The following is a 27,348-nucleotide window of genomic DNA, read 5'->3' on the forward strand; positions in this document are numbered from 1 at the left end:
ATATTTTAAATTTTTAAATTTTTATTAATTAATTTAATTTTTTTTTCTTAAACTAGGGATTTCTTTATCCACAATAACTCATTCAACAATAATGGTTGAACCAAATGAACCCCAAGCAGAACACCTAAAGGAAAGTCTATAACTCCTATATCATAATGTCATTGCAGGACGTTGTCATCTATGCTACCAACAATAACCGAATTGCAAATAACACACTACCAACAAAAAGGAAGAGAACAAATAGTAAAGATGAAGACAATGACAATGTTACTCAAAAGAGAATTAAGAACACTTAGAAAAATTCAAATTAAAAGTAGTATTTATTTAGACTATCATTTTTAGACCAAATATTTAGACTATCGATTTTACAAGGTTGCAAACATTTATTTTAGTAAAAATTATAATGAATTTTCTATACTATCTTGGATTCATATACTTTGAGTTAGATATTTAAATAAAAAAATTCGACATTCAATTACCCATGTATAAACTTCTCCTATATAATCTTGCATTGATATACTTTCAAATATTTATTTAAATATAAACATTGGGCATTAACCCATTCGCGCAATGCGCGTATAAAACTAGTAATAATATAGTTTGGGATTCCAGCACGGCGGCTCTGGTTCGTCAATCTACCTATGCAAAAAAAAAAAAAATGATGGGGAAGATATAGGGTGGAGAAGCCCTACTGATGTGGAGAAAGAAATGATTGGGGAAGCTAGGGATAAATTGGTTGAGGTGTGTCTAGGGGTGGGTGTTTCAGGCTTCGGTTTGATTTTTTTCGATTTCGGTTTCGGTTTTGGTTTTTCAGTTTTTAAATTTTAAACCATTCGGTTTAACGTTAGAATTCGGTTCGGTTTCGATTCGGTTTGAAATGGTTCAGTTTCGGTTCGAATTTAATTCGTTTCGGTTTAAGTCCCCAAATTTTAGCGTTTCCTAACTTTCCGAACATACTGTCACATTATCTGTATCCAAAACCTAAACATTATATAACAAAATAGCAATTCAAAGTTCAAACATACTACTAAGTACTAATTGTGAGGTAAAAAAACAATTGCAGCAAACAACAAAAGCGCAAAGTAGAGAACAAGCTATAAAGAAATCTAAAAAATTTGAGACATATATCAGAGAGAATAGGCATTAAACGAGGTAGAGAACAAGCTATCGGTTCGGTTTTACTAAATCATTCGGTTCGGTTCGGTTTACAAGAATCTTGAACCGTTCGGTTTTGTATTACTAGTTTGGATCGGATCGGTTCAGATCAGATCGTTTCGGTTCGGATCAGATAAACCAAACCGAATTGCCCACCCCTAGGTGTATCAAATGCTTTTTATTTTATATGTGGAAGAGACTAATTCAAAAGGAATGTATAATAATTTCCTTATAGATATTTAAATATTAACTATATACATAAATATATACATAAATAAAGTTTTCCTAATTATATAATTATAATAATTCCTAATTGCCTAACGTACATATCTACTATACTAATAAGAGCCAAAGAGAGTTAGGTCTAAAATTGGTAGAAAAAATGGCGGTCAAATTATTTAATCAAATGAATGGTTCAGATGAATTATTTAATGTAATAGATGGTTAAGATAATTTAGCTTAATATTATTAATAGATATTACCTAATTTAACATTACTTTTATGATTATCCGTTAAGTTTTCCGTTAAATATTTTCTTCTCCGTTAATATTCCGTTAACTTTTAACTTACCCATTAATTTCTATAAGAAAGGTCTTAGGTTCGAACCTCATCTCAATCAAATTTGACATAATTAAGTTTCTCACTCTATTTTACTCTTATTAAATTAAATTAATTAATAGCTACAACAAAAAATGATACATATGTATTTCTTTAATTTAGAATATGTGTCTACAATACCTTTATTTGAAAAAATTATTCATTATCAAAAAATTAAATTAAATAAGAGAAATAATTTCATTAGTTATATTGTCTTTATTTTCTCTCATGCAAAGATTCTTTACATTTAAATTTATCAATTGATATTCATTGCATTGTCCATTATCTTATTTTTACAATATCTTGTAATTAAATATCAAAGTTATAGTACAAAATAATGCTATATATTTTTTTACCAAGTATTTTATTAATACTATGAAAAAAATTTTAAAATAATTTGAAGCTAATTATACTAACTACTTGGGGATTGGTTAACAAAGAGAGTACTCAAATAATAAACCAACAAATTGAAGCGGAATCACCCTATTTTACTCTTATTGAATTAAATAAAGAGTCATTTTCATTTTTGGTCCTACTGTTATTGGGGCATTGCCAATTTTAGTCCACTTCATTAATTTTTGCCACATTGTGGCCAGTCTTATTTTTTCTTACCACTTTTAGTCCACCGTTAAAATTTTTGTCAAATAACCGTCCAAAATAGGGGTATTTTGGTCTTTTCATACTTTGGTCATCTCCTTACCCTTTGCAGTAACTTTCCTTATACATTTTCATCCAATGAAGAGGTCCGGCGAAAGACATGGGTTTGTAATGTGGCTCACATGGCTTTCGTTGGACCTCTTCATTGGATGAAAATGTGTAAGGAAAACCACTGCAAAGGGTCAAGGAGATGACCAAAGCATGAAAAGACCAAAAATACCCCTGTTTTGGATGACCATTTCACGAAAATTTTAACGGTGGACTAAAAGTGGCAAGGATTAAATAAGACTGGCCGCATTGTGGCAAAAATTAATGAAGTGGACTAAAATTGGCAATGCCCCAATAACAGTAGGACCAAAAATGAAAATGACTCTTAAATAAATTAGTAGTTACACCAAAAAGATACATATGTATTTCTTTAATACCATGAAAAAAAATAAAAAAAAATAGTTTGAAACCAATCATATTAACTACTTGGGCGATTTGTTGACAATGAAAGTACTCAAATAACCCATTACCCAGCAAATTGAAGCGAGAAACTACCTTTTAATATCTTTGGAATACATAATATTTTAAATTTTCAAATTTTTATTAATTAATTTAATCTTTTTTCTTAAACTAGGGATTTCTTTATCCACAATAACTCATTCAACAATAATGGTTTAACCAAATTAACCCCAAGCTGAACACCTAAAGGAAAGTTCATAGCTCCTATATCATAATCTCATTGCAGGACGTTGTCATCTATGCTACCAACAATATCCGAATTGCAAATAACACACTACCAACAAAAAGGAAGAGAACAAATAGTAAAGATGAAGACAATGACAATGTTACTCAAAAGAGAATTAAGAACACTTAGAAAAATTCAAATTAAAAGTAGTATTTATTTAGACTATCATTTTTAAACCAAATATTTAGACTATCGATTTTACTAGGTTGCAAACATTTATTTTAGTAATAATTATAATGAATTTTCTATATTATCTTGGATTCATATACTTTGAGTTGGATATTTAAATAAAAAAATTCAACATTCAATTACTCATGTATAAACTTCTCCTATATAATCTTGCATTGATATACTTTCAAATATTTATTTAAATATAAACATTGGGCATTAACCCATTCGCGCAATGCGCGTATAAAACTAGTATAATTATATATTCACTGATTTGCAGTTATATGGATATATAGCGTATGATTTCTTCTTCTTATTATATACACATATTTAATTGACTTAATTTTTTTATTTATATTATTACTAAAAACCAAATAATATGTAATAAGTTCAGTCGTTAAGTACTTTGTAATCAAATAAAATGATGCATGAGTGTAGAATCAATATATAATCAGATAAATAAAACTAATGTAACACTATAGTTGCTAGACTGCTATCACAACAGTTTGTAATAATCAAATAATATAGACAACTAAAAATAATGCTTGACTGCCACTGCTAAGAAATGAGATTAATGGAGTTACAATTGAAAGAAAACTGCTTCTCTATACAAAGCTAATTACTAAATATGAAGTATTTTTGTTCTCATCACTACAATATAAATTACACGTAAAATTCCCTCCAATGAACTCACCCATATGCATCAACAATTTCTTGGAAAACAGAAGTAAATTTATTTGTCATAAAATATGTAGGCGGTGACTTTCGAGTACCCAATACCTGAAATATTGCACCTATTTCTGAATTGGAAAATGTTATGCTATTACATTACTATATATATGGTAGATAATGTAATATTACCAAATATAATTATTATAATTATAATTATAATTATAATTATAATATTACCATAATAGCCAATAATAATTAATATTATTCTATCATAATAAATTCTATCTTAATAATTACCATATTACGAATAACGAATTATAACCAATTATAATTAATATTATTTTATCATAATAATGACCATATTACTAAAATGCCCCTACGTTTGGGCGGGAAAATTTTGGAGGAGGATATTGTTTTTATATATAGTATAGATATAGATTAATAATATCTAGAAGGTCGACGAATCGAGCTACACATGCTTTTACTAGGAAGGTCGTTTCTTTGTCTATCCCAAATGAGTGGTATGCCACCCTCAGCTCCTTTCGTTCTTGATGTTTGATAGACATATTTTATACTTTTATTTTATGTACATCTTTATAATATTTTTGCATTAATTATTTTTTATTATATAATAATTATTTATTTTTAGAGTTTAGTAATCAATAAGTTAAATAAATATTTTATGTAGTTAATAATTTAAAAAGTTTTGAGCCCAATTCTTTGTTATGATTTAAGCATTATTATAAGCTCATAACATCAAAGCCCAATTCCTTATTTGTTTAATTAATTAAGCCCAAAGTATATAACCTAATGACTTTACTAAATAAACAAAATAGATTATTTTGTATTTTTTCTTCCCTGCGCAGCTCACGACGTACGAAAACATGCGAAGACTCTATCGCTTCATCAACGGAACCCGCGACTCATCGGAATTCTGGAGAAGATATCGTCGGTCAACGGGGGAAACGGATGGCAAAGATAATTTCCATCATTTGGGTATATTTTTGAGAGGTTCATATTAATTTTCAGATTAATTATTTTCCCCAATTTAAGAATTTATGTTGGGATTAGGGGTGTATAAATAGTAGTGAGTTCTTATTGTTGAGGAATCAGACTAGCGGTGCATAATTTGATAGTTTCTCTAGTTTACAAATTTTTATTTTTCTATTATTATTTTCTGGTTCATGGCCCTGCGAGGCTAATTCTCTAAACTTGGTCAAGATTACATGAACCCTGGATCAATTTGTACTGTGATATTTCCTGTGTTTTATTTTATATGACTGTTCCGGTTAATTGCTAGGAGGCCTACTAGTTTAATTTCTTGAACAGTTTATTGCTAAATTAGTTAACGGTTCGTTCAATTGGTTTTCTAATCTGTGTAGCAACTGGGATTTATTAATATGGCGTTAGTATTAATTTAGTCCTAGCATGAATATTAATATGAATTAAACATAACCGCATGTGTTTATGTTATTTGGTTTCGTTGATTTTCTCATTTTAATACTGCTATCAAATTAAATATAAGTGCTTGTCTTGTGTTATTTGGTAGTTAGGGGTAGTTGATACCGCTTGTGTTTGATTACCTATGACTAAGGAAAATCGGAAATTAATTCCACAACGAATGCTCAATTGTTATGAACTAACCTTGAATCTATGATCAGTTACTAAAATCCGGTGGTGAATTTTTTCTTAGACCAAGTATTGAAGGTTCAATTGATTTCATTAGTAAACTTTGGCTTGATTATCATCTTTTCTATTCTTATTTATTTATTTATTTATTTATTTACTTATTTTGAATGTTAATTTCATACCAAACGGCCCCCCTCTTTAATTTGAACTCATAAATCAAACTAGTTACTCCTCGTGGGATCGATCCTTACTCTCACTACTACGTGTTTAAAGTTATAATTTGGGAGCCTACGACAGCTCTCCAATGTTCTTGGCTTTGGATTATATATATGTAATCCTAATCATATGAGAACCACTCCCCATGTGAGAACTTGTGAACAAATCTAAATCATTGATTTGCAAAATCTGATGGATGAAAAATTAAGTATATAAAATGAGCGTGGTCATTTTCATAAATATTACAAAATTTTAAAATGAGCGGGTTATATTTATGATGAATGGTTTGAATTTGTCAACAGGTTCTTACTTGCGCATGATTTTCACATGATTATGTGTGTGTGTGTATATATATATAGGGAATGGTTCAGGTGCAGGTATATCTTTCCGTGTAGTTGTGTTGTATTCACTTCACCTTAACAATTAAAATGGCGCACCTCAAGTACACAAACCACGCACCTTAAGCTAAGAACACAAACCACGCACCTAAAGTTTTTAAATGGTACACCTTCAGTTGAGAATGCACTACGCACCTTAAGTACACAAACCACGCACCTTAAGTTTTAGGTTCACTCACCTTAAGCTTCAACACTCACGCACCTTAAGCATACAAAATTACAAATTACACATCTTAAGAAAAAAATTACGCACCTAAAACCACCGCACAACTGCACGGGAAACACCCCACCGCACGGAAACTAAATTATATATATATATATATATATATAGGATCGCGTTCAGGTGCGTACTGGCCGCCCAGGAGAGAACTGCGGACGAATCACAGCGCGCCACGTGTCCGGAATGTAGTTGCACATAACGTTATAACTAGGTGCACGTAATGTTATAACTAGGTGAACATAGGTGCACCCAGGTGCATAAATGTTAACAACGTAAATTACTTGCACCTGTAAGTGAAAATAGGTGCACACGTGCAAGTAAAATGTATTACAAGTGCAAGTAAATTGTACAATGAGCATCAATACTAAGTGCACCTAATGTTATAACTAGGTGCACCTATTGCTACAACTAGGTGCACATAGGTTGCAACCAAGTGCATGAATGTTAACACAGTAAATTACTTGCACAAGTGCAAGTAAAATGTATTACAGGTGCAAGTGAATTGTACAGTGAGCATCAATACTAAGTGCACTTAATGTTGTAACTAGGTGCAACCTATGTTATAACTAAGTGCAACCTATGTTATAACTAGGTGCACCTAGTTTGCACCCAGGTGCATGAATATTAACAAGGTAAATTACTTACATTTGTAAGTCGAAAATAGGTGCATGAATATTAATAAGGTAAATTACTTGCACTTGTAAGTAAAAATAGGTGCGAAAATAGGTGCACTTGTAAGTGAAACTAGGTGCACTTTTAAGTGAAACTAGGTGCACTTGCAAGTGAAACTAGGTGCACCAAAGTTCCAGTTATTTACGAAAATGCCACCGCGTCATTTTTTTTAAAATTGCATCTGATTCGTTGATCTGGACACGTGGACGGCTGTGGAACGTTCTCATTTCCTACCTGGGCGAGAGTTCGCACGAGAGTGCAACCCTATATATATATATATATATATATATATATATATATGTATAAGCATCTCCAAAAGTTAATGTTTATGGATGGTTTTTAGAGTGGCAAATAGGGAAGCTGAAGAGGAAAAATGAGGAGAAAAAATAAAGTTGTTTTGCTGTAATTTTACACGCCACTGCAGGTAGGGGTGGGAATAGGCCAAACCCCTTGTAGGGGCCTATGTTCGGGCCTAATTAAAACCTAGTTAGGCCTAGCTCGTTTAGTAAAAAGACCAGACTCGAACCAATTTTAAAAGCCTATTAAGCTAAACAAGTCAGGCTTATATATGCCAAGCTCGGCCTACTACTACTACTACTACTATTATTATTATTATTATTATTATTATTATTATTATTATTATTGTAAATTGTCCGGAGTGCTCAACTTGGTGTTCCCGTTCGTCAGACCTTATGTTTGAGTGCTCCATTTTATCTTGGGAGACTGATAGTACAACCCTTCTAGTATCCCCTGGAGGTAGCAAATCAATTTTAAATGTTTGAGTGCTCCATTTTATCTTGGGAGACTGATAATACAACCCTTCTAGCATCCCCTGGAGGTAGCGAATCAATTTTAAGAAAAGTGTGTTACACACGACTTGAGTCTTTCCTTCTCTTTCTCCTCTGTTGGGTTTAAGCCTCAGGCTTCTGAAACCCTTTATCGTTCTTATATATTTAATTTATATATTGTTCTTGGTTTCGTATCAAGTGTGGTGGGATTATTTTTTGTAAATATATCCCTTTCTAATTGTGGTGGGATTACTTTTTATAAAATAAATTCCTATTCTGCTTATATTTATTTCGTGTGTATATATATATTATGTATCGATTTATTCACCAAATATTCAACAATTAATGATGAAAATATTATAGTTGTCGACAACACAATTGTCTTTACAAATTGCTCTCGTTATATGATAATCTGGATCCAAAGTTAGACACCAATAGTGCTATGACTGCTTAATGTATAAGGGAGTAATTAAGGTATATATAGCTTAGCTCACTGTTGAATGTAGCTCAACCCGTACACCATTGAGTGTTAACCCTGTATGTTACAAATGGGTGTTTGTACGAAAGAGAAATGGGAATAAGAAGGTGGTGTGATAAATGAGAATAACATGTAGTGACCCAAAATTGACTATAACGAAATACACTCTCTCACGATAGATGGCATTAAGTTTCGCTACATAATATCATTGGCAGAATAATAAATTTAGATATGCAGCTGACGAACGTCATGACCGCATAATTATGGGTCATTAGAGGCTAATGTTTATTTGGAAAAATTCCTAATGAATTTGTAATTTTCGAAATGTGAAAAGAAATGAAAATTGTAATATATTTATTGTTGAATTGCAAAGGCTATACTTGACTTGAGGTAGTAAGCAATTGGCTGTAATTCCTCATGAAGAAGGAACATGAAATAATATGTGTCATGTGCTCATTATAGATCAGAGTTGTTGATGGAGTTATCTTTTTATTATCTAAATATGTGTTGATGGTATGAACATCGTTGAAATACATAAACAATTTGATGATATTAGCTCATGACTAGGACAGAGTTTGAAATGAAAGACTTGGAAAACCCAAGTATTGTCTCGACCTGAATATCGAACTTCTCCTCGATGGAGTTTTACACACCAGTTAGCCACATTGAGAAACATCTTGAAGATGTTTTAGATGGATAAGTATCATTTACTTATCACATTATTGGTTTCAATCTCTAGAAGCAGATAATGAACAGACTCGAAAAGTATAATAAGGATATTTTGGGACCAAAATTCTATTACTTCATTGCTGTTGTAGCACCAATTTAGGACCAAAAGTTCCATAATCGCATTAGGCTTGATATTGTATCCACGATAAAATTGCTAGCAACATTTAGTGCTCATCCAACAATGAAATATTGAAATAGTGTTTAACGCGTCATCGGGTATCTTCGAGTTAGGTTACAGAAGATTTTGGATTTTATGCGAGAAACCAATTAGAAAATAAATTTAAACAATACCCTAAAAGATAAATAATAATAATAATAATAATAATAATAATAATAAACAAAAAATCCTTAAATAGTAATGGTGTTGACAAAACTAAGAAGAAAATTGTAAAATTAAAAGGTATTTGTAAATGTACAAAAAAAAAAAAAGTTTAATGTATAAGTTATTAATTTAACCAATTACATTAACATAGTTTTAATTACAATTAATTATAACTTAGCCATTAGATACTTAGATTTAATGGTGTTAAGGAAAAACTTAAAAGTAGACCTGGCAATTATTGACTCGATCTGTTAACACGACACGAAAATAACGGGTTAGTGTTTAGCTTTAATGTGTCCCGGGTCGTTAATGGGTTGACCCATTAAGAACCCGTTATGTTTCGTGTCTTAACAGGTCAACCCGTAAACCTATTAAGAACCCGTTTAACCTGTTAACATTATCGTGTTAACCCGTTTACACGAACCCGTTTAAACAAACCCGTTTAGAACACGCTAAGAACTAAGGATGAATATTTATTAAATTAGGCCAAGATCCTACACCAATTATTGATGTTCAACAATATGAAATTTGAATTTTTATTATTTTCAATTTTATTCTAAAAACTAGTATGAACTTCTTTAATTATGAGTTTTGGATGTTATTTTATCATTGTATGAATGTTATAAATTGAATATTTTTTTAGTTTGTTTGATGGATTGAATTGTAGATTTTATTTCTTTTTTATATAACTTAACTTTAAATTTTAGTTTTTTTAAATATATTAATAGGTTTAGCGGGTTTAAACCAGTTTCGTGTCATATCGTGTCAAAACGAACCGAATTGAAACATGTTAACAAAACGTGTCTATCGTGTCAACCCGCTTAACCCGTTAACAATTCGTGTTCATGTTCGTGTTAAAAATTTGAACCCGTTAACCTTAACGTGTCGTGTCCGTGTTTAGCCTTATTGTGTTGACCCGTTAACGAACCCGTATACACGAATTGTCAGGCCTACTTAAATGATAAGGGATAATATTGAAATATTTTTTTGTATTAGTATAAGAAAGAGAGTCTAAAGTACAAGTTATTAATGCAATCTATTACACTAACACAATTTGTATTTCCATTATATCTAATATTATTGTCTTTTATTATATTTATTATTACTAGTATGCACGATGCGCAAAAAATATGTGCCCAATATTAGTACTTTATATTAAAATATTTGATTTATTTAGATTTTAGATGTTTAAATTATTGTAAATAATAATAATAATGTAAAACATTTTTATAAATTTGATATTTATATTTTAGGAAATAACTAACATATATATAACTTCAATATATATATATATATATATATATATATATATATATATATATATATATATATTATTGAAGAAGATAAGAAAATATATAGTAGATGCATGTGTATGGTAACAATAATGAAAAGATAACGGAAGTTATGATGGTAGGGGTATGTTTGTCCAAAATATTGTATAGTACAACTTTTATAGCATAATGTATTAAAAACGTAATGGAAAATGGATCGAACATAATAAAAGGTATAATCTTCATTCACATTTATTACGGAGTATGTTTTTAGGTATTAGATTAGATTTATTAGTAGATATTGACCCTATTGATAAAATAACATTTACAGTGACGTTTTCCGGTACAAGATAATCTATATATGTTGTATAGTTTTATTAATCTAAAGGCTGATCAATCAAATGTTAATGTAATGAACCCATACATCAAGCATATGATGTCTGATTTCATTATATCGCGACAACATTCGGGTTGAGTAACGTACATTATTAATCTACCTGACATGCATATATATACTTAATCTAACCTGCATGCCAGATTTCTGTCATCTGATCATCTCCATCTAACCCATTACTAACTTGCTACTGAATCAACGTTGCTTGGGGATCGGACGGCTCTCCATGCATGCACCAACTCTTCTACTGTATTCCACCCAACAATATATATATAATGCTTTGATCGATTAGTAGATACATACCAACTTTAATTTGGGTGAGCTAAGGTTTCTGTCCATTTTCTTGATGCTACAACTAAAGCATGTGCTACATCTCAACTAAAAGTCTAAGCTGATAGTTGGACTGCACATATTATATTTATGGTCACATTTACCCACTTTTCTTTTCTTTTGGTTTAGTGAGTTGATAATGAAGGGTGTTTAGGTGGAACTAGGAAGGGTGATCTTTTGGCCAGTGATTTTCTCCAAGTAGGAAAGAATGGCAGCTTCTCTAGATGAAGCCAAGGCTTTCTGGTTGGCTCTATCGTTAGCTTCGCGTTCCAGATTCATCACTTCTTGCTTCCTCCAAGCTTCTTCCCTCCCCACCCTTTCGCGTTCCAGCCTCTCCATTGTCTCCAGAAACCTGCTGTGAAGCTCTTCTTGGTGATCCATCACTCTCTTCACCAAACTCTCAAACAATTCTCCCATTGACCTATACTCATCATTCACATTCTTCTTCTTCAACTTTCTCTTCTTCCTTTCCTTTCTTCCCTTCGCTGCGTTGTTATCTGGGATTTGGGAATGGAGACTAGCACTAGCGGGGAAGTTCTCGGCGGTGAGGGCTGAGCCAGACGCCGTTTGAGCAGTCTCTGCAATGTCTGCCTGTCGATATATGGCTTCTAGCTCCCCATCAAAGAAGCTAAATTTGTTCTTCTCTTCAGTTTCATGGCGACTCATCTCTTCTTCTTTCCTATTTTCCTCATCATCATTCTCTTTGGGGCATTCCTTCTCATTCCCATTTGGAAATTCTGTACTCAGGGGCTTCCTGCAAGTTCAATTCCATACAAAAACTGAACCATTATATACACTATATATCAACTCAATCTATTCAAAAGTTGTCTTATATAGTTATATGTATATCTATTTTTAATAGTTAAATTTCACTCTGTAATCAGCTTGATTGACATGAATGGTCGTGCACTCTCATCTCTTAAAAATGATCCAGAGTTCAAAACACCGCTAGTATGAAAAAACCAAAACAAACAAAAAAAAATTAAAAACAAAAACTAATTCCATAGTTTTTTTTAAAAGAAAAACTAACTCCATAGTTAAATCCCACTTTTGAATGTTAGAATGAAAAAAAAAAAAAAGTTTAAGTTTAATACAATTTCTAGGGAAAATTTTCGTACCAAGTTATCATTGGCGTTACACTTTTCGTCCTTTCGTGCTCACTTTTCATTCCTGAGTTATATTAAAATTGGAAATTTCATCCCTAATATTTTTTAGTAAAGAGACGAAAGATACAACGTCAATAATAATTTAGGAACAAAATATGAGTATGACCAACACTTGGGCGAATTCTACAATTTGCGACGAAAAGTACAATTTTCCCTAAATCTATCACCATTATATTCTTGTCCTTCCGAATTTCATTATTCAATATTTGATTTTTTTAATAACATTATTTTTGTACTACTCTCCCTTTTATTTAAATCATTTGTCATGTTTACTATTCATTTTTCAAAATATAATAATTCTTCCTATTTTGCTTATTTTCTTATAACTTTTAAATTTAATTTTGTATAATTAACAGAATTTTTCATATGCATGCTTTTTAAATATATAAATGATATCTACCCATACTTAACTAAGCATGCATTGCAAAAAATAAAATTATAAATAACTTAAATCAATTTTAGCAACTTGAACGAGAGATATAAGAATATAATAAGATAAGACAGAATAAACAATACTTTTTTACATTATTTTTTTATTTTGATTTTGATTCAATGTTTTATACTAAATGACAATTTCAATTCTCATCCCCGTATTTGAACCAAACATGTCAAGAGTAACTTAGGGTATGTTTGGAAACAAGGACAATAATTTTTAAAAAATAAGTTATTTTTTAAAAAATATTTTCATTTGTGTGTTTGGGTGCGGCATTCCAAAAGACTGTATTTGTGTTTTTAGTTATTTTTACTGGAAAATAAGAAGAATTGTACATTTAAATTTTGTTGAAAACAAAATAAAGTGTTGTTGCCCATATTTGAACCCACGAATATTCACAAGAAAGTTAAGGTTTGGTCCATCAAGTCAAGTCAATTTTTTGTACATTTCAATTTTTTTTATAAATTGTACATTTAAAATTTAATTGTTGTTAACTAAAAAAAATTGACAACAAGTCAACAATTATGTTTTGTCCAACTTTTTTATTTTCCAAATAACAAACAAAATGTTATTTAAAAATAAAAAAAAATAAAAAGCAGTATTAATTTTTGTTGTCGGAAACCTTTCCGCCCATACTAATTTCCGCCAGAATCCAGCGAAAACTAATATGATTTCGTCAAAAATCAGTCAAGGTAGAAATCCAAAAAATAATTTCCGGACACACCCTTATTATTAGGAATTTTGAATCACATCCAGTCTTTTTTGTTGGATGTATTTTTTTTTTTAAATGTTAAACATGATAACGGTACATTTCTTAATTTACTTTCTACTTTTAATATTGTGACACAATTATATTCAAAAAGACTGTCCTTTCATCTGACAAATGACATTTTGTCACGTCACAATGTAAAGATTAGATTAAATAGATTATATATATATATTTTTTACTAAAAACTCATTATTAATAAAAAAAATTAAGAATTGTTAACATACCATAAAATATTATTATTATTATTATTATTATTATTAAAATGTATTATTAAGTACACATGTGCGAGGGTGGGGATAAACGAGACAACAATAACATGAGAGTTAGTGCACATAAGCTTACCAGAAACGTTGCTTAAGCGCGGAATCTTCTTGGTTTTCCCAACACTGAATCATCGCATCATCCGGCGAACCACCGCCGCCGCCGCCGCCGTGGCAATTGCGATGTAACGGAGTATCGTCGTCTCCGGCGCGGGCGCAGCCCAGCGCCTTGTTTCTCTGGCCGATCTCGTCACCGGACGACCCAAGCTTGAAGCTCAAAGGAAGCAGCAGATTACTACTGTTGCTGTGCTCGCGAACCGGGTCGAAGAAGGGCGGTACGAAATGGTGTTCCTGGAAGAACGGTTGGGTGAAAGGGAAGGGATTCGCTTGCTGGAGAAGAGTATGGCTTGAGTTTACCGGGAAGTAAGAAGATAACGACGGAGACGAAGCGTTTTCCGCCATGAATTTCTTCTTCGCCGGCTTCTGACGATGCATCAATTCCGCCATTTCAAAATCCGAGTTCATGTCGTCGATCTCTGGTAGATCGTTTTGGGAAGTGAAGATCAAATTCAAAGAATCAATCGTTTCTGCAATGTGTATATAAATTGGATGAAGCTAAGCAAAAATGATAAACAAAAACCCTAAAATCAGAAGGGGGAGGTTTTAGTCGGTTTGGGAGAAGTTACAAGTCTGAGAAGAAGAGAGGGAGTAGGAGAAGTGCAGGTCTGCTTCTGCCTCCTTGGAGATAGGTCTATACTGTCTAGCGGCAAAGATTGATAAATTTATGGGCCGGGTTAATGGTTTTTTTTTCTTTTAATTTTTTTTATTTTTATTTCACTCGAACAAATTAAAACAATTTTATTTTTATATTATAAATAAATTATAAAGAGAATTCTAGACAATGTACTACATATGATTCCATAAAATTGTATTTATGTATTATGTAATTGGTGAATTGAGTACTACTGACGCACAAAGAGCCTCCACTGAGGCTCGAACCCACGTGGATGTTAACCGGGATATCGGGTGCTACTAGACCACAAGGTTATTAGCATCTCCATAATGGTTTTAAGAGCTTGTCTTGTCGGGGTTAGGATTAATTTGACGAGATTAGAATCACTTAAGTTTTTTTTTTTTAAAGAAGAAAAATATGATTTTAGTCCCTTGATTGTACCTTACTAGTGATTTTAGTCCCTAACTTTTTACTAGTGTAATGTATACCCCTAACTATTCATAAACATTGTAATTTTAACATCTGGAGCAATAAAACTATTAAACTCTATTAACATTTTACTTAGTACATACGTATTTTAATATTTTTTAATGTTTCTTTTTAATTATAATCTTCTTTACTCTCGATATTTCATTTGTCGTGTAGAAAAAATAAGGACGATGTGTCACAATTGAAAAGGAAAAATTTAGCAAAGGATGTTGTCAAAACTCTATTTTGCATATGAAATACCAAATCTGACAATGTTATAAAAAAACAAAGATAATAAATTTAAAATATTCATGTACTAAGTAAAATTTTAATAGAGTTTAATGGTTTTGTTGCTCTAGATGTTAAAAATGTAACTTTTTTGAAGAGTTAAGGGTATGGGTATATATTATTATGGTAAAAAGTTTGGGACTGAAATTGCTAGCAATGAACAATTGAGAGACTAAAATTGCATTTTTTCAAAAAAAAAATCTTAATATATTTAACTGTCCATAGCGCAATGATGTCATATATTTGAGTACTACTGACTCTGTTGCAATGTAGTATCTGTTCATAGCTATTTTCTCAACCTACTGAAGCACAACGAGTCAACAGTTGCCTCCACTGATGTCATATATTTGTTAGAATAGTAATGTTAGAGCATCCTTATCAATGGGTTATTTCAAGGTTATTGAGGAGTTTTTGTAAGTGTGATTAGGAAAGAGAAAGTGGGGAGAGAGGGAAAAAAATCATAAATAAATTTTTAAAAATAAAAAATAAAAAGAAAACCAGAAAGTCAGGCGCGCCTGACATGCACGCGTCCGCAGTATGTGCCATTCACGCGGTATGATGCAGTTGTTCATTGTTTCAGTGGGTCCCATTTAACTGCAAAAAAATTCCATTTTTGCAGATGCTCCTCACTCTTCTCTCTCTCCCTCTATCTCTTCTCCAAATCATCATTATCTTTGACACTAACCATGTATAAACCATTGATAGGAATGTCCTCGTATACTCTATTAAGAAAAGTGTGATTTTACTAAATATAAAGTACATCTATATAATGTAGTGCACACCGCAAAATTAGCTCCCACTGAATTATATAAATGTTCTCTGAAACTCATTTTACAAGTTTTACTAAACATAGAAAAAAGTTAAATTTAAACATATTAAGAAAATGTTAAATGAAACTAACAAATAATTATTTTTTTAAAGAAGGTTAGATTAATCAATAAATAATAATGATGATGATAGGTACACAAGCTATATAGAGAGTACTACACGAGAATATCGTAATTGAGGATTAATGTAGTACTCGTTATTTACTTCCTACAACATCTTTGAATAAAAATTTTGAAACTTTATGATTAGTTAAGTTTTGAAAAAGTTAAATTTGTATTCAGTTAATACTTCTGTGACTTTCTTTGAAAGGAGATGATTGAATTGAATTGAGTATTGACTCTTTAAATTATAATAGATAGATAAAATATATTAAACAAATATTGTTTTGTAATAGAGGATTTTTTTTTAGTTTTTCCAAAAGTATCCCTCCTGTCGACAGACAAAAGACTAATCTTCTGTCCCAACTGTATGTTGATATACTAAAAAAAATTATAAGTCAAAAATTTTATAGTCTAGTGACACCCGGTTGCACCCCACATGAAAATGGTGAATTCAAGCTTCAGTGAGGTGAAATTGACTCTTTGTATTTTATTTGTACGTGACTTGCTAAGTTATTTTTAATTCAAGAGTATAAAATAAAGAAAATCTAGAGCGGGGGACAAAGAGGCGCAGAAGAGTACAAGGGACACGTGTGGAGAAGGCTGGCGGTTGCAGAGAAAAAGCATGAAAAGGCAAAACAGCGCAGAGAGGTATCCTACGCTGTACAAGTACAACCCCAATGCAATCTTCTGCTCCATATCATTTTTTTTTTTTTTTTGCCTCTGTAATATATATTATAACTTTATTAAAATATTATTTAAATGGATGATTATACATTTTGAAATAGAAGAAGGCCATGTTTGATTAGTTGATTGGTTAATAAGTTTTTTGTAACTCAAAAATACTAAAATTCAAAAGACTACTCAAAGTAGCATTTTCAATTAGCTTTTTAAGAAAAGAAATTATACCAAACAGCTATCATCCAACAGCTAATTTTACTAAACAATTTCCTACAATCAGCCAATGTTATCAACTAATCATATCTTCTAACTCAATCAACTAATTCAATCAGCTAACAACCATTTACCAAACAGGGCCTAAGTATTATGAAGAAGAAATTAAGGAAATTTTTAAAAGAAATGTATGGAGACGTTATGATTTATTATTACTTAAAAAGAAATAAAAAAAATTGAAGGAATTTGGAGTTAAGGAAAAAGATAGAATGGAAGAAGGGCGCACGTGAACGTGTGCTGCTCTCTGTAGTCTGTCCTCCGCTTGTCAGCTCTGTCTCCTCTCTCCATCCCCACTCTCCTTTCCCACCCCGCGCCTTAATTTCGAATTACATTTAATTCCACTTTTAATTTTTTATTAATCTAAAATTATCAAATTATATTCTTTATTTTTATTTGCTAAATAGTTTGTATTTCAATGATATTTCCGTGACTCTCTCAAATAAGAGGTCACATGTTCTCTTTGTATTTTAATAAATTAAGAAAGTATGTATAGATAGATACTATATTGTACTAGAGATAGTAGTACTAAAAAATTCTTTATTTGTATTTGTTTTTCCTAATAAGTCTCCTTTTAAATTTTTATCATTTCAGCATTTAATAAATATAGCTAACATATAATTTTATGAGTCAATTAAAAAAAATTTACAAGAAGGAAATTTACATGTTGGGCAAAAAGTTTGGATTAAAATATTACATGTCATACATTTTTATTAAACAGTGAGATAATAAAAACTTAAATGGATAATTAATTGTGACAAATAAATAAAAATTAAAAATGCTATAGAAACAAAATTAAAAAAAAAAAACTAAATATGACAATGCTACAATAGTGCAGTGAGTATTAAAAGTAACAATTTGCACTGTCCAATTAAATTTGAGAAAAAATAATTTTTTTTCTTTCATCATATCTCATTAAGTTGAGAAGTTTTTACTTTTTAGAAAGAGCAAATTGCCATTTTGGTCCACTGACTATAGGGGTCCTGTTAATTGCAGTCCACTACTACTACTACTACTACTGCTGCTAGTAGTCCGGTGAGCCGGTGAGCCGGTGAGCCAGAGCATCGACGGTCGTTTCCCGGCTGCGCCGCCCAGGAGGTGCAGCAGAGGTGCGACGGCGAACTTCAACCTTCATGAAGATGCTCTGGAGATGGCAACAACCAACTGCCATGACGACCGTCGATGCTCTGGAGATGGCAACAACCAACTGCGATGACTTCTCCGGCAACTTTCTAGTTGCCCATCGCTGGTTTTCACTTGAAAGTAACTAGAATATTGCAGAAGCCTAATGACTTGTTATTATAGGTCACTAATCAGTTTTGGGTCTTAATGCACTACATTGACATGCTTATGTGTTTAATTGTAACTTTCAAAGTTCGAGGGCATAATTGACTTCTCGTATAAAGTTTAGGGGTATATTTGACCATTTTGCCTTATTATTATTATGAAATTTATTTTAGTACTATTATCTTTGATTTACAGAAATGCTCACATCAACTACCCAAAGGTATGCTTTAAGTGAAATCCGACTTGTGACACTAGCTTGTAAAGGAGCACAAGGGGGTAAACTAGCCTAGGTTACTTGGCTAGAATTTTTCCAAGAAAGTCAATAGATAACTCTCGTTGGATGTCAAACTTAAAACTTTGTACTTAGCAAATTAACTTGGCTAGAATTTTTCCAAAATAAAATATTGAGTAACAATTTTTTAAGAAAAAAAAATTATTACTGCAACTACTGATCTGATCTTTTTATGAACCAGTGAAACAAATTACTACCTACTGGGCATTGCCTGCCAAGGAGTGCTACCTTGATTCAACCTTATATAAAAGGGGAAAAAATAAAGAACAACTAAACCATCTTTGTTATTTAACTTTAAAATATCAAATACTATAATTGTATTATTTAATTTGGTCTCACATGTTATAAAATAAACACTCTCGAGGATATTATAAATGTATTATTTAATTTGGGCGCACATGTTATAAAATAAACACTCTCGAGGATAATTAAAAAAAAATGTATTACTATTGTATTTAAAATTTAAATAAAAAAAATTTATTATATCAACCGCTAGTTATTTTTTTAGTACTATTGACTCTATTGCAAGATAGTATATGTTTTGTACTTTCTCTATCTGTTGCAACCTAAAGAGTCAAAATACCCTACCACCGATTTTCGGTCCTGTGACTTTCCCTCAATAGAGCCACAAAGGTGTCATCTTTTAACCGTCAGTTATTTGATTTTTGTTTACTCAACTTTCATTCTTTATTCTCTATTTTTAAAATGGACAAAATGTACATATAATAATTAATATAAACGTATTCATTTATTTAATTTTCTAACTTTCTTTAATTAGTAAACATAACCAAAATTTTCCTTCGCAACATCTAATACCAAAGACAAAATTATTCAAATAATAAAAAATTTGTGTCAATATATGAACATTTAAATCCAGATTGATGAAGATAAAACCTACGAAGAATTTCGTATGCCTCCAATTTAAATTTATTTAAGGGTGTGTTTGAAAATTAAGAAAATATTTTTTGAAAAATGAGTCATTTTTCAAAAAATAATTTTCTTTCTAGTGTTTGGTTGCATTCTAGAAAACTGTCTTGATGTGTTTGATTCATTTTCTGAAAAATCACAACAAAATAAAAAAAATCACAACAAAATAAAAAAAAATTACGGCAAAATCTCACTGCAAAATCACGACTGGTTTTTCCTTCAAAAATCAGTCAGCTAGACTGGGCTTCAGACCAATCTGACTGGTTTCCGAGTCGGCCAAACTAGTTTCGCTTTGGAAACCAGTCGGCCGACTAGTTTCTCGAAGAAGGTGAGAAGAAGTCAGGCGTGAGAGAGTGCAGAGAACTTGTTAGAAACACTTGGAAAATAACTTTTCAAAAAAAAGGGAAGTCATTTTCCTGAAAATTTAATGTATTTTTCATTGACCAAGACATAATTTTCCATTGACTTTAAGTTTTCCACCTTGCCGACACTGGAAATCTGAAAAATAATTTTCAGAGATCATTCTTCAAGTTCCCAAAAACACCGTACCCTAAGTTATATATTTAGTTTAAATTTTAAATAACCGATTTAAAAAAAAAAAAAACGATATCTTGAATAATTCCAAACCAAACTTGTTATGACTCAGTAGTCAGTACTCACCTTTACCAAATACTACTGTCATTTAATGGTTTCACTATTAATTTTTATATATGGAAAGTTATCAGATCTCAAAACAACTATATATTTCAACATGATTTATAGTATTTGCATTTCAATAAAATTAAGTTAAAATAAAATTTAAGAAAATATTTAAAAACAAAAAAATGGACAATGAATATCCACTTTTGTGTGCCGTGTGCATGTGTGGCTTTCCTGTGGGCAGTCGGGGCAGATACATTACATATCTAATGCCAATAAGCCATATGTTTTGGGCCTTTCTGTTCTAATGGTATACTACATTTGGACTGGATTTGAACACCTTCAATAGAATTTAGAATTCCATCACATTTGGGAGAAGAATTCCATTACGTTTCTTTTAACTCAAATATGCCAACTTAAAGTAATTTCATTTGTATGAATAGGCAAAATCTCCTATAGGACGGTCTCATTAGTCGTTATCCATGAAACTAGCCGAATCTTTCATAAGCATTACACTTTACCTCGTAAATTTTATAGTTTCTCTTAGTAATTTTTTAATTTCTAAATATTACATTTTGATTTTAAAATATTATATTTTTGGAATAAGGTTCAAATTGGTCACTGAACGTAACCTGAAAGTGCAATTAGACCACTGAACCAAAAAAAAAAAATGTAATTAGGCCACTGAACACTCTAAACTTATGCAATTTCACCTGATAGCAGACTATCACCCATTTCATCAGGTTACTTGCTTACGTCGACAGTGAATTGACATTTTAAAATAAATTTTAAAAATAAAAAATTAAAATAATTTAAAAATTAAAAAAAAAAACACGCAAACCATAATAAAGCAAAAATTGTTTTGTGAAAAAGTTGACTTTTCGTAAATAATAATAATAATAATAATAATAATAATAATAATAATAATAATAATAATAATAATTATTAATTGATTAATTAAATTTGATTCATCCACATGTTTCCTATCAAGGTGACAAGTGTATTATTAAAGGGGAACAGGGTGGCGGCAGCCGCTGATAGGTATGCGTGTGTGTGTGTGTGTTTTTTTTTTTTTAATTATTTTAATTTTTTATTTTAATAGTTTATTATTAAGCAAGTAACCTGATGAAATGCATGGTAACCTGCTATCAGGTGAAATTGCATACATTTGGATTGTTCAGTGGCCTAATTGCACTTTTTTTTTGGTTCAGTGGTCTAATTGCACTTTCAGATTACGTTCAATGACCAATTTGAACCTTATTCCTATATTTTTTTCTCAAAAGTATCACCTTTTTCTACTAAGTAATAATCAACTCATCCCACTTTTCCTCATAAGTATTACATTTTCACTTAAAAGTAATAATTAATTAATTTATTCCTTATTAGTATTACACCATTTCTCATAAGTAACTATTCAACCCTTAAATATTACATTTTGATTTTACGTGGCATTTAGTTGGAGGGAATTACAATTCCATTCCAACTTAATTCCCATCTAATTGCGAAGGCACCTAAATTCCTTCATTTGGTTGGAGAGAATTGCAATTCCACGGAATTGCAATTTCTTCATTTTCATAGAATTAGAATCCCAAGCCGCCCTTCCCCCCAAGGATTTTAAGTCCATTGATTTTAGGAAGAAAAAAAAAAGATAATCTTGAGACAAATTACCACTTCATTTTTTTAATATACAATTGATGTTTGTCGTTCCCTTCTAGATTATAACATGTATTATTCTTCGACTACTATCAACAGAGAACGTTGTTCTTGAGCAATAATCACCTTAATCAAGTATGTTTTCTCAAAACGCCCAAGTAATAGCAAATGAAATCTTTATTTCTATGCAATATTGATAGAAAATATGCATTATATTCTTTATAATAATGGACATTTTGGACTTTATACTACTTATTTCCTTTCAATTCCATGTATACCAAACATTGGAATTGAAATTCTCAAATAATTTTATTCCTCCAACTAAACACTGGAATTTAAACTCTTACTTTATTTCATATTATTCTTTTCCCATGGAATTGCAATTCATTTCCCACAGAATTCTTCCCTCCGACCAAACGCCCCATAAAAATATTAGGAGAACCAAATTTCACTTTGACTCAATCTAAATTAGTAGTGAACCCCCGCTCAAAATGACCACACACATGCCGATTTTTAAACAATCTCCCACATGACTATAAAAATCATATTTGAAAAAAATGACACAATAGTGTTCACTGAATATGTATGTATCAACCTTTTAATCTTCCATTGTAAAGACATATTTACTTATCAGTTGCCGAATAGACTTAATGTGTATGAACCGTTATGGTGTTGCTATAAATTATGTATATCTTTCATAGGTTTTCAAAAAAAAAACAAAAAACAAAAAATGTATATCTTTCATAGGAACCTCAAATATTTATTCAATTCTCATGGTGAATAGAATGCATTGAACACATTGTCAAATTCTGTAAAAGTTTCGAAAGAATTGAATCCAAAATAATTATTTTTTGAGTGAATGCCTTTTTTGGTCCTACTTTTATTGGCCAGTTTCCAATTTTAGTCCGCTTTTGTTATTTTTGCCACATTGAGTCCACATTTATTAGATGTGTTCCACTTTTGGTCCAGCGTTAGTATTTCAGTTAGTTGGCTGTGTAATTTAGGGGCATTTTCGTCTTTTTATGTTTTTGGCTGCTGGAAGGATGCGATTGCGATTGCGATTGGATTAGGAATTTGCATCATCCTCACTGCGACCTCCGGCTGAGGTTGAGGTGTGGAGGCTTCGGAGGAAACGACCGGCGGTTGAGTTTCGCCGCGACCGATTTCTTCGTTGTCATCCTCACCGCAAAAATCAGAGACAACAAAGCTTCAATCGGCGCCCGTTTGGCGACAGAGCACAACTAACGCAACAACCATGTCCCTAAAGGAGGAGATCTGAGAGAGAATTTTGAATGATGTGAGAGATCCGGCGACCTCCCCTGCTCTTAGCGAGCGGTATTGCAGCAGTAGCTAGTGGCTGAGATCATATTTCCGTGGAAGCCGCCCGCAAGTGTTCTCTATCCGGTGAGCAGCTATGGCGTCGACGAGGCTTGGTGTTCGGCGGCGGCATCTCTCCCTCTTGCTCCTTGTTTTCTCGACGGGCAAAGTAGACTAGCGGCAAGGTCGTGACCGCGGCACGGTGGTCCATCTTCGACCATCTCTCTTCTCAGGCGTAAGTAGCGGCAGTGGTGTCTTCTCCCCCTGTCTCCGGTGGAGCTTGGCGGCGGCGGCAGCTCAAGGACGTTCTTCCTTCTCCTTCTCCAACAGTGAGCTGCTCTGGTGATGGCATTGAGTGTTTCGGCACGTTGGAGAAGGAGACCTGAAGAACTCTTCATTCAAAGCCAAATCACAGTGCAAAGAGTAAAGGAGATCAGACCACCAAAGCATGAAAAGACCAAAATATCCCTATTTTGGACGGTACCAAAGCATGAAAAGACCAAAATATCCCTATTTTGGACGGTCATTTGACGGAATACTTAACGCTGGACTAAAAATGGAACACATATAATAAATATGGACTCAATGTGGCAAAAATAACAAAAGCGGACTAAAATTGGAAACTGGCCAATAAAAGTAGGACCAAAAAAGACTAAAATTGGAAACTGGCCAATAAAAGTAGGACCAAAAAAGGCATTCACTCATTATTTTTTGAAGCGATCTCACTTCTCTCCCATATAAGTGATTATTTTCTAGGGCATCCTACATATTATTCTCATGTCAATTCATACATAAGAAACATTAAATACACTTGTTACTTTCAATTTATATATATATATATATATATATATATATATATATATATATATATATATATATATATATATATATATATATATAAGCGCACACTCTCGTGCGAACGACNATATATATATATATATATAAGGGCACACTCTCGTGCGAACGACCGCCCAAGAAAGAAATGAGAACGCATCACAGCCGTCCACGTGTCCAGATCAATGAATCAGATACAATTTTAAAAAAACGACGCGGTGGCATTTTGGTAAATAACTGGAACTTTGGTGCAAGTAATTGTGTTATAAGTGCACCAAGTTTCACTTACAAGTGCACATATTTCTGCACCTATTTTTCACTTACAAGTGCAAGTAATTTACCTTGTTAATATTCATGCACCTATTTTCGCAAATACTTTCACTTACAAATGCAAATAATTTACCTCGTTAATATTCATGCACCTCGGTGGAACCTAGGTGCACCTAATTATAGCATTAGGTGCACCTAGTTATAACATTAGGTGCACTTAGTATTGATGCTCAATGTACAATTCACTTGCACATGTAATACATTTTACTTGCATCTACAATACATTTTACTTGCACTTGTGCAAGTAATTTACTTTGTTAACATATATGCACATATGTGCAACCTAAGTACACATAGTTATAACATTAGGTGCACTTAGTATTGATGTTCAGCGTACAATTTACTTGTACTTGTAATACATTTTACTTGCACGTGTGCACCTATTTTTTCTTGCAAGTGCAAGTAATTTACCTTGTTAACATTTATGCACCTTGGTGCATCTAGTTATAACATTACGTGCACCTAGTTATAACGTTAGGTGTAACGTTAGGTGCAATTACATTCTGGACACATGGTGCGCTGCGATTCGTCCGCATTTCTCTCCTGGGCGACCCGTACGCATGCATCTGAACGCCTATATATATATATATATATATATATATGTATATATGTATGTATGTGTAAAAGGAATGGAGCTGTTGTTAGTAAGAAAACTACATTATCCTCATCTTCAGCCCAAAAAACATAGTTACGTGGTCATGTTCTAACATTGGTATCTGTCATCAATATAAAAGGGAATCAACTTATTACAGAGAGGGGGGAAACAAACAGGTAGCCATAAACAAATTTTAGAAGCTTTTACCAGTAGCCGTTTGCTCTAGGCTAGGGTGCCACTGCACTTAACCACGTACTAATATCAACATTAAAGCCTCAAGTGAGTATAAGGATTTAATTTTTTATTTTTTTTTTGCAAATAGCCACAACCAATAACATATTTGAAAGGCTTTTACCAATAATCGTTTGTTCCAAGTTAGGGTACCACTTAATCATTGGTATCAACGTGAAGAAACAAGCACAAACACACACAACACCCCGCCTCCCCCAAAGGATCGGACCAAAAGTCCAAAACCAAGATCACAACACATCAGTCGGAAAACACAAAAGAAAAGTTGAGAAAGTATACATGCACAGATATTACAATGTAATAGAGTCAGTAAGACTCAAAAAAAAAAAAAATCTTCCACACATAGATCATATCAGAAGAACCCAAACCCACGGGAGAGCTGAGCTCAAACACAAGCTAAGCTAAGAAAAAACCGAGTGCTATCTCTTTCCTTTGGGTCCAGTTGGTAAGGGCCAACAATGGACTATTAGTTCGATCTGCAATTGCAAGAAAAGATAAACACGTACAGAAGCACAAGAGCACTACGTATAAATAAAAACATAATCCTAGACAATTAAAAGGCGGCATCAGATCAGACAACTGAAAGGAGCCATCAATTCAAGAAGAAACGAACTTGGTCCAAAAATGACATTCAACTTATATATTTGCAATTAATATATTATGTACATGTTAATAAACTGAATATACATAATATATTAATTGTAATATTAGACATATGATTTATTAACTAAAGATACACAATATCTTAACTACAAGTACATTATAATGCCGCTAACCCTAATTCTCTCTCAACCTCTCTATTTGCCTCACGAAACCTTGGTTCTTCTTTGTACGATTCTTCATCTGGTGGCCGCCGGCCTCTGGCCGAAGCTTTGAGCCTTTGACGGAGCTTCATTTCTTGGCCGGCGGTCTCCTATTTTCTTTTGTTTCTTGTTTTTTAGTTTCATAATAAATTCCATTGCCGAATTAGCCACCAACCATTCAAGGATGTTGCGGTAGTTCCAAAGATCTAAAGTTTAAGGATTCCGCTAGATCTGGAAAAAGAGGTGGTTTGATTCTAGTAGATCCATAAAATAAAGTTCAAGAGGTGGTGTACTGATGTTTCTATTTTCTTTTGTATTCTATTTTTTTTCTGTGTCTTTCTCTCGTTTGTGTGACGAGTTTGTTTTCCTCTAATTTCTTTTGGCGAGTTCTTTTTTTCATTAGTGTGAAACATATAAGTTGGTTATGGCGAATGTGAACTTTATCTTAGGTGACAAAGATGACAATGAAAAAGAGCATCTGCAGCTTAGCTCGATATAATGGATATATTGTCAATGAATGATAGATGGAAAACATATACTCAGGTGGTGTGACGAATTTTCAACCAAAGTCAGTCTTGACTACATTTGATTGATTCTTTAATGATATTAAAGAAGCATTAAGTTCATCCAACGAATTCAGCTTCAAATTTGTGAAACAGTCTGCGAATCAAGTCCTTTGTAGCATTGCTAGGGAAGTTGTTTCTATGTTTGAATGGTATACCGTTCCATCTATCCTATTTGTAATCACTTCAACTTATGATTAAATGAATGGACTTCTTTCTTTTTATCAAAAAAAAAATGTTAATTATAATAGGTAAATAATTTATAACTGTATATACATAATATGTTAACTCAGGTACATGATATGTTAATTGTGATAGGTAAATAATTCATTAATTAAAAATATATAATACGCTAATACAAATACATAATCTAAGTGTATTTTGGATTAGGGTCCATAATCCAAGTTGGATGTGATACATGGTATAACAATTGTAT

The 27,348-nt window shown here is 32.0% G+C and overlaps 1 protein-coding gene across 2 annotated transcripts; it reads right to left on the reverse strand.

The window, feature by feature from the left end:
* Positions 1-11,098: 11,098 nt before the first annotated feature.
* LOC116022991 lies at positions 11,099-14,809 on the reverse strand. 2 transcript variants are annotated; one of them, XM_031263920.1, is made up of 3 exons: positions 14,140-14,809; positions 12,303-12,377; positions 11,099-12,183 (listed from the first exon to the last, which is right to left on the reverse strand). In XM_031263920.1, the coding sequence occupies exons 1-3, from the start codon at positions 14,580-14,582 to the stop codon at positions 11,580-11,582; spliced, it is 1,122 nt and encodes a 373-aa protein (XP_031119780.1). In that variant the 5' UTR covers positions 14,583-14,809; the 3' UTR covers positions 11,099-11,579. The 2 variants fall into 2 exon arrangements, with proteins under 2 accessions (XP_031119780.1, XP_031119781.1); XM_031263921.1 differs by lacking the exon at positions 12,303-12,377 and having other exon boundaries at positions 14,140-14,808.
* Between the last annotated feature and the right edge of the window lie 12,539 nt (positions 14,810-27,348).

This window comes from Ipomoea triloba, chromosome 6, assembly GCF_003576645.1.
Source record: "Ipomoea triloba cultivar NCNSP0323 chromosome 6, ASM357664v1".
NCBI lineage: Eukaryota > Viridiplantae > Streptophyta > Magnoliopsida > Solanales > Convolvulaceae > Ipomoea > Ipomoea triloba.

Excerpts from the sequence above, each read along its gene's own strand:
- LOC116022991 (XM_031263920.1), bottom strand. The coding sequence starts at position 14,582 with ATGAACTCGGATTTTGAAATGGCGGAATTGATGCATCGTCAGAAGCCG. Across the intron at positions 12,378-14,139 it reads GCGCTTAAGCAACGTTTCTG|CGGTGTTTTGAACTCTGGAT; the intron begins GTAAGCTTATGT and ends TTTTCATACTAG. Across the intron at positions 12,184-12,302 it reads TCAATCAAGCTGATTACAGA|GAAGCCCCTGAGTACAGAAT; the intron begins GTGAAATTTAAC and ends TTGAACTTGCAG.